At 46.5% G+C, this 13,928-nt stretch overlaps 1 protein-coding gene across 3 annotated transcripts; it reads left to right on the top strand.

Annotated features, from left to right (window-relative positions):
• The first annotated feature begins 150 nt into the window (after positions 1-150).
• alkbh3 (alkB homolog 3, alpha-ketoglutarate dependent dioxygenase) lies at positions 151-12,538 on the top strand. Of its 3 annotated transcripts, none has more exons than XM_086209780.1 (10): positions 151-258; positions 883-968; positions 1,542-1,651; positions 1,768-1,802; positions 1,887-1,934; positions 2,397-2,500; positions 3,719-3,807; positions 4,028-4,237; positions 5,179-5,277; positions 7,881-12,534. In XM_086209780.1, exons 2-10 carry the CDS (start codon positions 893-895, stop codon positions 8,004-8,006), a joined length of 897 nt encoding a protein of 298 aa, XP_086065906.1. In that variant the 5' UTR covers positions 151-258; positions 883-892; the 3' UTR covers positions 8,007-12,534. The 3 variants fall into 3 exon arrangements, with proteins under 3 accessions (XP_086065906.1, XP_086065907.1, XP_086065905.1); XM_086209781.1 differs by lacking the exon at positions 151-258 and adding an exon at positions 275-682 and having other exon boundaries at positions 4,028-4,069; positions 7,881-12,538; XM_086209779.1 differs by lacking the exon at positions 151-258 and adding an exon at positions 282-682 and having other exon boundaries at positions 7,881-12,535.
• Positions 12,539-13,928: the final 1,390 nt, after the last annotated feature.

The following is a 13,928-nucleotide window of genomic DNA, read 5'->3' as shown; positions in this document are numbered from 1 at the left end:
TGAGGTTGTACTTGTTTTGTTTACGGAGGAGAAATCGATTGCATTTTGTTTCAGAATATGAATAGAATATGACGTATATTGGATGATTTATGAAAAAAAAAAACCTCTTTAGAAGAAAAGAATAAGACTTTTGGCCAAACATTTGAACGGGTTTAAGAAAAGGGGTCGGAACTAATATTTGGTGGCCCAGTTCAGGGAGGACTCACTTCAACGTAACTCCAACTATGGCTGTCAAATCTTAGACGACATTGCTAGCAGGTTTGAAGTTATTTTACTTCTACTAGCACTGTTAATGTAGTTTTCTGGGCCTGTAGGTGGGTTCCGAGTTTCAATTTCAACATTCTTTCAACCAGAAATGAGTTCTTACGGACTTCGACGTCCTTTGTCTTTGGGAAGTTTATCCGGTTTCCTGGTAACTTTGGTTGCCTGCGCGGAGCAGCCAGGCTGCTAGCGTTGACTACAAGCTTCAGGGAATATCTGAATAATTAAGCTATGTTAACGTCAATAAAATACCTTCATTTATTGCCCGAGTAAATAAAAACCAAACTATTTACGTGCACATTCAACTCAAATGGATCGAAGAAATCAGATGACCACAGTGAACTCGACGTGCTGTTCGGTCGCTTTCCCCCCGTGAACGCCTCGGTTGGTTGGCTGCCCAACCACGGATGTTCCTGCTTGGGTCAGTTCGGTTCTCCCCGTGGTAGCAGCATCGTTTCTTGGGCTGGCTAGGAAGACCTTATTTTTGACTCAACGATATTTGTACGATTCAGGGTCATCGGTCCTCTGAGATTCTAGCTTGCGGTCAGCTGTTGATATTTACAGTTCCCGGCAGAACTTCCATGTCAGTAAGAACCCACTTGTGTCTTCCTCGGTTCGCAGATGTGATGTGATGTCGGATAAGCGCCAGCGTGCCAGAGTCCAGGGCTCCTGGGCCAAACAACTGCCAAAACCTCCTGGTCCAAAAGGTAATTGAAACCAGCATGATGTGGTTTTGTAGCTAGAAATGTGGTTAAGTACAGGAGGTTGGCACATTCAATTCTGGTGATATGAGAATGGTCAGATTTTTTGTTATTTTAGCCAGGTTGGTCCACTTGAGCTCCAAGGTCCGTTTCACAAGGGAGACCTGCTCAGGAACAGCAGCGACACATTTAAACCAACAGTGCAGCGCATCGATTTAGCAACATCAGAATAGCGAATGAAATATTTACACGCAGACAAGCTGGACTCGCTGGATTTCACCGTGCTTTTAAACTCGTTTAAGGTCACTAAGTTCTGAAGTTTCGGGTCAGACTGAAGAGCGTTCCTGCTGTAGGTGCAGAATACGGGAATGCTTTCCTTCCCATTTCAGTTGCGGCCTTGAGAAGAAAACACAAAGAGTCCTGTGGACTGAGATTACAGTTCCCACAGACACACTTTAAAAAAGAGAAGCTGGCCCTGGGTGCTCAAATGTAGCCTTTGTTTATGTCTGATGCGTATTAATGAAAAGGCTGCGCTTGTCGTGTCCTAGTAACCCAAGTAACCGTCTGCCTGTGAAACAGCTGCAGTCCCAAAGCCCCAACAACCCCAAGGTGTCAGCTCAGCTCCTGCTTCATGGGGGTCACGCCCACAATTAACCCCTCAGACGTATGAGTTCCACCAGCCCTCTAAGGTAGTTGCTAAACGTTTAAACGTTGGTGGGGGGGGGGGGGGTCATCAGCATCATATTTGCTTCTTAAAGTTTGAGGCGACCTACACAAAATTTGATTTTCTTTTCTCCGATCACAGCCAGTTAGAGACGTTCCAGCAGAGAAAGTCATTGAGTGAGTAGCACCCTCCTCCGTCTTCTGTTTGTTTGGTTCACAGCGTGATGGTTAACAGAAAGCTTCTTTTTTGTCTTTGGACAGAAAGGCGGGCGACTATGAGATCAGCCATGGACCGTCAGGAGTGTCCATGTGAGTAAAAAAGACAGGTAACCTCAGAGGGAAGTACAGATTACAGGAAATTAAGTCAAATGGAAAGCAGGGGTGAGGGGTAAATGGGGACCTCATTGCTACCAGACCAGTTCGGTAGGACTGGATGACTTAACTGTGTCTGCGTTTTACAGCCACTAGATGGCAGTCATGCCTCATGTCAGGCATCCCTACTCAGTGGGTCACTTATGGAGGGATTACTTGTGCTTTTACTCTGAAAGGAGATGTTAGACGTTTATATTCCTTGTTTTTCAATTTTGTGTAATTTTAAGTGTTTGTTCGAGTCAATAAAAGTGCCCCAACTGGCCTCAATCCCTGAAGTTTTCAGTTCAAAACTCTCAGCCAAGGAGGGCAGAAGAATCCGGACTGTCCTGTGCAAACAGCGAATCCTCAACCTACATTTCTATCCGTCTTTCTGTTTGTGATGTCGTTCCCTCTGTCCAGACTGCGGCTGCTGCACGGGTTTCTCCCCACCGACGATGCTGACTGGATGTTCAGTAAGCTACTAGCAGAGCTTCCCTGGTCCCAGAAGAGCAACGTCAGACAAGGTACCACTTTTCTGGGGCTTAATAAGTATGATGGACAGGATGTGAACCACCAGCTGGAGGTGAGCAGGGCCTCCCCTCCGCTGCTCCTCCGCCACAGGGCTCCTGTTTGTCTTTGACTTGAACTTAAGCTGATGAAAAGGGAACAAAGTCAATAAAGCAGGCAGGGCTGCACAAGCCTCTAACTGTATTCATTTGATAAAAGAAAACTGAAATGTTCTCTGTGTAGACAGAGAGATTTGTTGCAAAAGTATTTGCACCAGATTTTAGGAACTCGGATAATGAAACACTGCAACATTCACCACCATGAGCCATGACTGCGACGCTCTTAGTGTCCATCTAAGGCGTCAGGGACGATGGTTCGTGAGACTTGGAGACGTTTATTACACAGGTTGAGGTTGTGGAATCCTGAATCCAGCCGGCCACTCAACTATGATCTGATTGTTAATGAGAAATGTGGGAAAATGAGTGTTAAATCTTCACCAGCCACGTCTCTTGTAACCCTTCCCCACACACTGACTCAGTTTTTCCATCGTTGCTCAGAGCCCTCAGCTGGACCATGTGAACAGTTAGAGACTTTGTTTATCTTCTCCTGCCGCGAGCAGCCTTTTGAAAGTTGATAAATGACCACGTGTATTTATAAGTCTTAGCTCAAGAGGCCCAAATAACCGAGTGCCATAAAAAGTGATGGCTGCTGGTTTGTTTTGGTTTCATCATGTTCTTGTACCGGTGAGCCGGCCAAAATACACTAATAGTGGAGAATTGGTTCTGGGAAGAGATGCGGTTTCTCCCAGACGGGCAGATGGAGGGAGATAGGAAGAGGTAGAGAAACTGCATTTAGAAGTTTGTTTGTTTTCCTCTCTGCTTGAATTAGATTTGAGTGACGAAGCCTGCGATCTGAATGTGTTGGCACCGGAAAAAACGCCCTCTGCCCCGGTGATATTTGTCAGTCAGCAACGAGACGGCGAACGTGTAAACAGACGAGGCTTTTTGAAGCTGTCCTGATGCTTTCCACCATCAAAGGCTTTCCCATAATTTCTGTCATGAATCTCAGGCCTCTGCTCTGCACGCTCACCGTCAGGGGTTTGTTTCTACTTGGGTGTCAAGCCGACCTCATCTTGTCACTGATGTCTTTATATGGTCATCTGGTTTTAAAGTTTTGTGTGTGTGTGTGTGTGTGTGTGTGTGTGTGTGTGTGTGTGTGTGTGTTTGTGTGTTGAGGTGAGTCCTATGCAGAGCCCAGGTTGACCTGCTGGTTTGGAGAGTTGCCCTACACGTACGCTCGCTCCACCATGGCTGCCAACACACAGGTTTGATAATATTCCTCCAAACTACAGAGGCTTGAATGAAATGCAAACCCTGCGCTGACACAGCATCTTCCACGCGCTCATTTTATATCAGGGTTGTTGTGTTTGTTTTACTTTCTTCTCAAGTATTTTTCTTGCCATTTTTCCAATTCAGTGTTGGGTTTCTCCCTCTTGTAAATAGCAGGCACTTGTGCGTCCTCATCTACGCTCCTTCTCCCTCTAGTGGCATCCGTTGCTGGTCACCCTCCGGGAAGCGGTGGAACAGGTGAGCAGATGCAGCTTTAACTCCCTGCTGTGTAACCTGTACCGGGACAGCCACGACAGCATCGGCTGGCACAGTGATGATGAGGCGTCCCTGGGCCCCAAGCCCACCATCGCCTCCCTCAGTCTGGGGGACACCAGAGTCTTCAGCCTCCGCAAGCAGCCTCCCCCGGTGAGAGGATGGTAGCGCGTGGACTCAGGGTTGATCTTGATCCACATGTAAACGGATCAGCCACAACTTTATGAGCACTGACGGATTTATCATTTTGTATTCTCATGGAAAATTTTGGCTTCTAAAGGTTGCGAAAGCAAGATAATGGAGATCAAAGTACTTCAAAATGATGTAGATTGATTGACATTGACATGTTTGAGTGTGTAGTACTTCTCTGAGATGAGACAAAGGATGTACACGTTTTACCGCCACCAAAGAAATCCAGTTTTGCTGCTGTCTGTCTCCTGGAAGTAATAACGTGAAAACATGAAACACTGCGGTGCAAAATTAAGATTTGTTTGTCGTCATCGTTCTCTCCAAAAATCAAATGGATGGATTGTGATGAATGAGGTGGAAAGAGAAGCAACCTGACAGGAAATGCCTTGACTTTTGGAGGCGGTGTGGATCAAACTGTCGATGCTGAAGACGCTTCTAGGTCGTATTTACGGACGAATCCGCTCTCCAAGTGCTTTCCAGTCAGGATGTTGTTCCTCTGGACGCTCTTGTGTCACTACTGCCTTCATACACCTCATTTTTTAGCTGGTGAACTTTTGCCTGTAGACTTAAAAAAATCTCCCTGTTTTTTTGGCCTTTTGTGCTGTTCCCAGTTTTTCTGAAAGTCGCCTCCACGAGTGTTTGATTTGGCCCCCTCAACGCTGCAGACTCACCCTGCAGCTGTTTGCTGTTTCTTTGGCCTGAGTTTGGTCGTTCGACTGAGGGGCAGCCGTCTCCTGCCCCTCCTGCACGCTACTCATTAAAGCAGAGCTTAAACTGGGTCCAGGTCGTTGTGATGTGTACATACGGACCCCAGACATTACCCGTGAATGTGCGTGTGGTCATGTGACATCATTGTAACAGTGTTCAAACAGTGTGCTGACCTTGACGTGGTGTGTCTGTGTCAGGAGGAGCACGGCGACTACACCTACGTGGAGCGCATTCGTGTTCCTCTGAGTCATGGGACGCTATTGCTGATGGAAGGCGCTACTCAAGATGACTGGCAGGTAGGCTCCGGTTATTTTAGTTGTTGGTGCAGGTTTTGTTGCATTTCAAAGAACACGTGTGTTTCTGTCTCTGAACAAAGGCACCATATTGATTGGCTGACTGATGGGAAAAGTTTCACGCCTTTTAGAAAGAAGGTTTGACAATGTTGAAACTCCGGAGACGTCAGAAGTCAGACATGAACAATCCCTGGCAACAGACAGGGCACGAAGCTCACGCGCTTGCTGAGCAGAGGCCACAGCTCAGAACAAGGAACCAGACCGCTGTCTGAGGTCAACGTATGACAGGGTTCACACGCTGAGGAACCTCCAGTTTTATATGAAGGCACCTTGAGAACGTGGAGAACACCTGTCAGAAAACTGCAGAGAGAAGAGTGGAGCTCAGGGGTGAAGGCAGGTACCATTTCCAAACGTGAGTCCGTAGCCAAGCTGGGAAAAACCCTTTCCACTGTTGTTCCTCAACAAACTAAAGCAACGGGCAAGAGCACCTCACCCGCATTGGAGGGAAGTAGGTAGGACGCCGTATCCATCAGGAGGCAGAGACGGCGAGGTACCCACAGACAAGTGTCTGACGCTTCTGTCAAAGTTTCCACCAAAGTCCAATGAGTTCTGGTTATGAACCATCTGGAGGATGGAGCTGTAGCTCCACCTGCTACTGGTGTATGTGGTAAACGCTGATGCTAGCTACCAGCTGACGCTGTCAACGTACGTGACCTGCGAGTTTGAGCGAGGCGATGAAAGGGGTAAGACTGATGGTTGCTAGACAAGGCCCCTCCTATCCAGGGAGTTCTCGATTCACACGCTGCAGTAGCAATACACAGTTTTAAACAGAGTATAAAAAAGCGAGGGGTTGGAATATAGAGAGAAAAGTCCACTGTGAGAGAGAGGAGCCTGCGTACAACAGGAGAAGGTCACAGGTGTTTTATGGTTTGCCTCCCCGAGTGTCCCAACAAAGGTTTCATCTCCCCTTTTAAGATCTTGCCAGAGAAAGAGCATCACACCATCCATGAATTGTCTCTCTGTCACGGCAGGCAAAGTCTGCCAAACAAAACTACCCGGCTCAGTCAGACGTGAGCGCTAAATATTTAACTAAACTTGTCGGTCCTGCTGAAGGGCTTCATTTGCTTGAAAAGCCTACACAGGCTTATTTCTGTCTGGTTCAGGCTCTTACTTTTTTTTTTTTTTAATTTACTTTTTATTGATTTTCTTTCACATAACAAAGCAACATAAGACAAAAACAGAGGGGGAGTTTGTGCTTTGAATGAAGACATCAATCGAAAAAAGAAAAAAGGCATCGGCACATAAAAAAGTAAATTATAATAAGCATAGTAAGGCCTCTCACAAGTAAGATGACCATATCTCATTAAATGATTGACCTTTTCTTTACCTGTACAAAATCAGGTCTGATAGTGAACACACAGCTGAGCCATTTCGACCAGTTCTCTTCGAAAACATCAGATTGGTTCCTTAGTTTGAATGTAATTCTCTCCATGGCATATATATTATATATTATATCAGCCCACTCATTTATTGTTGGTTTGTCTTTCGTGAGCCATTTTTTGGTCATTGCTTTTTTACATCCCACTAGCAACACTCTCAAAAGGTATTTATCCCGCTTTGTGAATTCAAGATCATCCAAATTACACAGATACATGACTTTAAAATTCAACACCATTTTCTTTTTGAAAACAACTTTCAGGACCTCAAGAACCTCACTCCAAAAAGGGGCAACAGAGGGACAGCTCCAAAAAATGTGGAAGTGATTTGCTGAGGTATTCCCACAGGACCTCCAGCAGGCCGTCTGATTTGAATAGTTGGTCTTTTGCGCTGGAGAGCGAAAGAAACGAGTCACATTTTTCCAGTTGAATTCTCTCCAGGGAGGCTCTTACTTTTGACAGTGTTGTGTCAAAGCCTTTAGAGATGTAGGGGAAGGAGAAGAACCCTTGCGTCGGTGAAAGGGCAGAAGAAACACAAGTGAGGACAGGGCAGGCGGTCAGGAGACATTTGAGGAGTAAAAAGTGCATCTGCGCTCCTCCAGAACGTGTTTGCTTTTGCAAAAAGCGATGAAATGCAACATTTAACCCATTTATGAAATGGGAGGAAACTGGTGTTTGTTTTCTGTTGTGACATCGTCTGGTTGACCTGCTAACAGCGTGCAGAGGTCATCTGTAAACAATAATACTCCTGTGTTTGGGAAACCCGCTGGACTCACACTTGTTTGTTGTCTGGTCTCACTTACACGCCTGCATCAGTGTGTCTTTGGTGGACTGTAACAACAGCAGCAAAGGTCCATCCGTGACATTCTCTTGGATGAATAACCGTTCTGTACGGGAAGCTTGTTGTCATGTCTTCACAGCGGTAAACAAAGGACCGTCTGTGCTCGTTTCAAATAAAAATCCTTTCACTTCATTGCTATTGAACCTAAATCAAAGAGCAATTCGTTTTCCAGTCATTGACGTTGTCCAATGTCCACTTTGTTTGGGTGTTTCTGTGTGAAATGAGGCTGGAGGGTTGAGTACTGCTCAAGCTGCCGCCTGATCCTCTTCTGTACATTTTGGTGCATAATTGCTTCTAATCCTCGATGTTGATTTCATCATTCCCATCAGCACCAAGTGGCCAAAGAGTACCACGACCGAGGTCCTCGCATCAACTTGACCTTCAGGACCATCTACCCGGAGCCAGAGGGGCACAGGCCGGGCACCAAGCTACGCTTCACAGCCAAGCAACCATAAACTCTCCTCAGAGGTGAACCTGAGGGCACCGTCACACAGATCCCACCGGACTTAAGCCGCTCGACTGGACGCTGACTGTCGACCTCACCGTGCCGCTGACTTCCCTCTGTAGCAAATCTCACAAACACGCCTCTGAGTTACAAGACACAGTTGGATGAGTGACTGGAGGTTTGCAGCGGTGACACCGGTGGTAATCCAGATTTTGTGTTGTCGGGGGATCCAAACGGGTGACAGACATCATGTTGCATCACCTGTTTGAATTTTACACCTGGTATAGAATCCTGGGTGGGGAATGTCAGGAAAGACACGCTGTTCTGGGTACAACACTAAAAGTTTCCTTTGTGCTGGGAGGCTCCCAGGTGGGGCAGAGTCCAACATACTTGCCATACAACGGCCTGCTTGCCATGGCGAGTCACTTAACTGCTTTTCCCTTAACGAACAACAGTGAAATGAGCTGAGCGCTCACTGTCTGGCAGGAATGTGCCCGTTAGCGAGAAGAAGCCCTAAAGTAAACGAGTTCTAGCCTTGGTTGTCCCAGGAGCTGTGGCCTATCCGCAGTGATGGAGCAGGTGAAGTGGCCTCTCAGGCCCGGAACGGCTCCCCCCAGGCTGGAACCAGTTCATCCATCCATTGACTAAGACTCGTCTGCCCAGTCCCAGAGAGTGGTTCGGTTTTCCTTTGTGTGTTTGTTTGGGGTGAAACATTTGATTTGTCCTGGTCCGGCATCCATTGGTGTGGAAGCCGTTCCACCGCTGCAGTCTTTTGTTCTCTCACCACCTCATTCTTGTGTTCTTATGGAGAACCACAGCGTTCTCAGGATGTGTGTGGATAATTGCCAGATCAAGCTGTTGTGGATAAATGACTGCATGACCTTTTCAGACTGGCTGTTGACTTGAACTTGAATTCCGTTGCGCGCATGACCACTTTAGCCTCTCTGGTTTTGGGACGGTGTTTGCTTTATTTGTTTGGTATTCGTTTCAAGGCCTCTTGTTATGTCCACTTCCTGCTCTGTGTTTTCATTTCCTGCAGTGTGGAATGTTTCACAGTTGAGCGTCCGACTTCCTGCAACCTGCAGAAAGAGACGGAAGTTAGAAGCAGGTAACAGAGATTCACGACAGGTGGACGTTGAACACTGGAAATGATGAAGCGCTCACAAGAACTACTTCAAACCAAACACGTGATACTGACAGAATTTATGGAAAAGCGTAATAAGTTGCCTTTTAAAGAGGTGCGATTGCATTCTTGATTGACGTGTTAGTGAAATAAACTCTCGACCTTCAGTTGGATTGTTGATACGTTTCATTGAACAGATTTGTGTCAGTCAAGCAAAACACCATGTTGAACATGAAACGGAATCCCAAACATGATTTATTTTTAAATGCTTGTGACGAGGGATTTAAAAGTATCAAGTTCAAACAGAAATACCTGTTTACCAAAGGTTTGTCATCCTGCAAACTGTTAGTCGTGTTTGCATAATACTGGGGTCTGTTAAAGGTTTATGTAAGCGGTGTTGTAATTGTACACAGGAGACGTGATACTGGACGTTCCTGAGCAGCCCAGACTGCGGTTGGGTTGATGTCCTGCGTCAGAGGCATCAGGACAGCTGTGTTTTCAGAGTTTTTACTCAGATAAAGTCAACTTGATTGATCCCACAAGGGGGAAATTCACACGTGACAGCTGCCCAAAGCATGGAAGAGGAGTGTGTGTACAGTAGAACACAAATAAAAACTGATGAATAAAATCTCAAGGTGAAAGATGTGAGATGGAAAGTGAAACTCTGAGGTTTTGAGGTTGGTTGAGGGTTTTCATCTCAGTGAGTGTAGAGCTCGTTCGGCCCCTGGTTTTAAGACTGTGCAGCAGTTCATGGCGCAGACGGACCAGATGAACAAGAAATGTATTGTTTCTGTTCAGGGAAATGATGTAGACTGGCGCTGGCGGAGTCAAGCAACGTGTGTTGTTTGTCGAAGGAGGGATTGAAGAGAAAAACAACAACAAAATGGTCCCCGTAGTGCGGGTGGCGTCATCACGGCCCTGGAAGAACGTCCAGTGCTACTTTAAAGGCTCTGCGCTCTTTCCTCCACTTGAGCTGAGAGCGACAAGATTTCCCAGTCACACTTGTCCATTAGCGCTCCGTACACACCAGCAACATCAGGGCGGAATATACTGCAGGACACGCGGGGGGTCGTTGTGTCACAGGTCACAGTACTCCCAGCTCCTCTGTTCCTGACCTGCGTGTGTGTGTGTGTGTGTGTGTGTGTGTGTGTGTGTATACAGGAAGTGAGAGCAGCAGGTTGTGTAAAAGGCCCTCAGCCTTTTGGTGGTGCGGTGCAGGTGAGGTGCTCACCACGCAGCCTCCAGCTGTTAATGGCTCCCTGATGTTTGGTCTCCAGGGGGAACAGAATGGGACATCTTGTCCCAGAAAGGAACATCACGCTATTGAATGTGCGCCTGTGTGCATCCCTGTTTCCTGCTGTTGTTTTTTTCTGTCTCACTTTCATTTTGTTTGAATTGCTTCTCCAGGTTTTTGCAGAAATCTCTTACTTGATCTGGTGCTAAAATAATTATTCTAATCAGCCATTTGTAAAGACAGCATCTGTTTTGGAACGTTTTGGGACCGTGCAGCGACGGCAGCTCTGTTCCTCCTCTGTCTCCTCTGTCATCCAAGAATCGTGGATATCGGCAGTTTGCAACAAGCTCATTAACCACCGCTAATGGAACCCGACAGTTGAAGGGTTTGCTCCTGTGGGAAAAAACACGAGGCGCTCTTCTAGTCTGACGAGGTTCTCCTCTCCATGGAGATGTAAACACATTCTAAGCACATGAGAACACAATTCTTCTTAGTGTCAGGTGATTAGACACCCGTTCATTCCTACTCCTCCTCTACCTGCAGCGTTTCCCAACTGCTCTGCTGTTGTATGCGTCTTCCGTCTCGCCTGGAATGGAACTTGGCATGTGACCCGGTAGCCGGCTAACAAGCTGCCCGGCAGCCCTGTTCGCCACTGCTCGCTGGTTCCACTTCCCAGCACCTGTTGTGCAGAGCTGGATTTACTGGAGCCGCATCAGAGGGGTTGTTGCTATTGACCCCCCTGACTCCTCTGGAGCCGCTGTATGGATTACACCCAATTAGGGCTCAGGCCAGCAGCGTTCCAGCGCAGGCGTGTCCTGATTTACTGCCACTGGACCATATTTGATTACAGGGCTTTAGATGGGTTATGATGTCCTGATCCCCAAGCAGCTGAAATCCATCTGGAGTGACAATGTAGAGAACATCGATAGCAGAGTTACACAATGTGAGACGTGCAATCAGTTGAACATCGCTGTTAAGACGGACGCAATGGATCGAAGTAGATCTCAAGTACATTCAGGTAGATCCGTAGAACATAACCAGGTAGATCTCTAGTACACGTCCAGGTAGATCTCTTGTCATATCCAGGTAGGTCTCTAGTACATACCCAGGTAGATCTCTAGTACATACCCAGGTAGATCTCTAGTACATACCCAGGTAGATCTCTAGTATATATCCAGGTAGATCTGTAGAACATAACCAGGTAGATCTGTAGTACACATTCGGGTAGATCTCTTGTCATATCCAGGTAGATCTCTAGTACACGTCCAGGTAGATCTCTTGTCATATCCAGGTAGGTCTCTAGTACATACCCAGGTAGATCTCTAGTACATACCCAGGTAGATCTCTAGTAATATCCAGGTAGATCTCTAGTACATACCCAGGTAGATCTCTAGTACATACCCAGGTAGATCTCTAGTAATACCCAGGTAGATCTCCAGTAATACCCAGGTAGATCTCTAGTACATATCCAGGTAGATCTCTAGTACATACCCAGGTAAATCTCTAGTACATACACAGGTAGATCTCTCGTAATATCCAGGTACTGTAGATCTCTAGTAATACCCAGGTAGATCTCTAGTAATATCCAGGTAGATCTCTAGTACATACCCAGGTAGATCTCTAGTACATACCCAGGTAGATCTCTAGTAATACCCAGGTAGATCTCCAGTAATACCCAGGTAGATCTCTAGTACATATCCAGGTAGATCTCTAGTACATACCCAGGTAAATCTCTAGTACATACACAGGTAGATCTCTCGTAATATCCAGGTACTGTAGATCTCTAGTAATACCCAGGTAGATCTCTAGTAATATCCAGGTACTGTAGATCTCTAGTAATACCCAGGTAGATCTCTAGTACAAACTCAGGTAGATCTCTAGTAATACCCAGGTAGATCTCTCGTACATACCCAGGTAGATCTTTAGTACTACCCAGGTAGATCTTTAGTACTACCCAGGTAGATCTCTTGTACATACCCAAGTAGATCTCTCGTACATACCCAGGTAGATCTCTAGTACTACCCAGGTAGATCTCTAGTACATACCCAGGTAGATCTCTAGTACATACCCAGGTAGATCTCTAGTACATACCCAGGTAGATCTCTAGTACTACCCAGGTAGATCTCTAGTACATACCCAGGTAGATCTCTAGTACATACCCAGGTAGATCTCTAGTACATACCCAAGTAGATCTCTAGTACATACCCAGGTAGATCTCTAGTACTACCCAGGTAGATCTCTAGTACTACCCAGGTAGATCTCTAGTACATACCCAGGTAGATCTCTAGTACATACCCAGGTAGATCTCTAGTACATACCCAGGTAGATCTCTAGTACTACCCAGGTAGATCTCTAGTACTACCCAGGTAGATCTCTAGTACATACCCAGGTAGATCTCTAGTACATACCCAGATAGATCTCTAGTAATACCCAGGTAATTATCTAGTAATACCCAGGTAATTATAATAATAATAATAATAATAATAATAATAATAATAATACATTTTATTTAAGGCGCCTTTCAGGACACTCAAGGTCGCCGTACAAGGTTAAAAACAGGGCAAACAGAGCAAAACATAGCAAAACAGTGCAAAGCAAACAAGCAAAATTAAAAAAGCAACAATCATTTTGGAGCAGAGCAAACTACACAGATTCATAGGCCTGTCTGAAGAGGTGGGTTTTGAGGTGTGATTTAAAAGAGTCTATGGATTCAGAGTTTCTGAGGTCAGGGGGGAGTGAGTTCCAGAGGTGGGGGGCCGAGCGGCTGAAGGCTCGTGCCCCCATGGTGGAGAGACGGGCTGAAGGAACGGTTAGGCTGAGGGAAGAGGCAGACCTAAGAGACCGGGTTGGGATATTGATGTGGAGAAGATCAGACATGTATGGAGGGGCGAGGATGTGGATGGACTTGAAGGTGTGGAGGAGGATTTTATAGTCAATGCGGAATTTGATGGGGAGCCAGTGGAGTTTGTGTAGAACAGGGGTGATGTGACAGATGGCAGGGGTTTTTGTAACTATGCGGGCGGCAGCGTTCTGGACCAGTTGGAGTTTACGGAGGAGTTTGTGCGGGAGACCAAACAGGAGGGAGTTACAGTAGTCCAGACGGGAAGTGACCAGGGAATGGACTAGAATAGCGGCACTGTTGGGAGTGAGTGAGGGGCGAAGGCGGCTGATGTTACGGAGGTGGAAGAAGGCGGACCGGATGGTGTTGTTGATGTGTGACTGAAATGATAAGGTGCTGTCGAGGACGACACCCAGACTCTTAACCTGAGGGGAGGGGGAAACAGAGGAGTTGTCAATGGTGAGGGTGAAACCGGGATGTTTGCTGAGTGTGGACTTGGTGCCAATGAGGGCTATCTCGGTTTTATTGCAATTCAGTTTGAGGAAATTTGAGGTGAACCAGGATTTGATGTCTTGTAGGCAGGCACTGAGGAAGGGGGGCGGGAGGGTGGAAGAGGGTTTGGTGGAAACATAGAGCTGGGTGTCGTCCGCGTAACAATGGAAATGGATATTATGTTTACGGAAAATCTGTCCAAGAGGGAGGAGGTAGATGATGAATAGAATGGGGCCAAGGACGG

The sequence above is a fragment of the Aulostomus chinensis genome, chromosome 7, assembly GCF_037954235.1.
Source record: "Aulostomus chinensis isolate RoL2024-O1b breed Wild chromosome 7, RoL_Achi_v1.0, whole genome shotgun sequence".
Taxonomy (NCBI): domain Eukaryota; kingdom Metazoa; phylum Chordata; class Actinopteri; order Syngnathiformes; family Aulostomidae; genus Aulostomus; species Aulostomus chinensis.
This window is presented reverse-complemented; position numbering and strand designations above follow the sequence as displayed.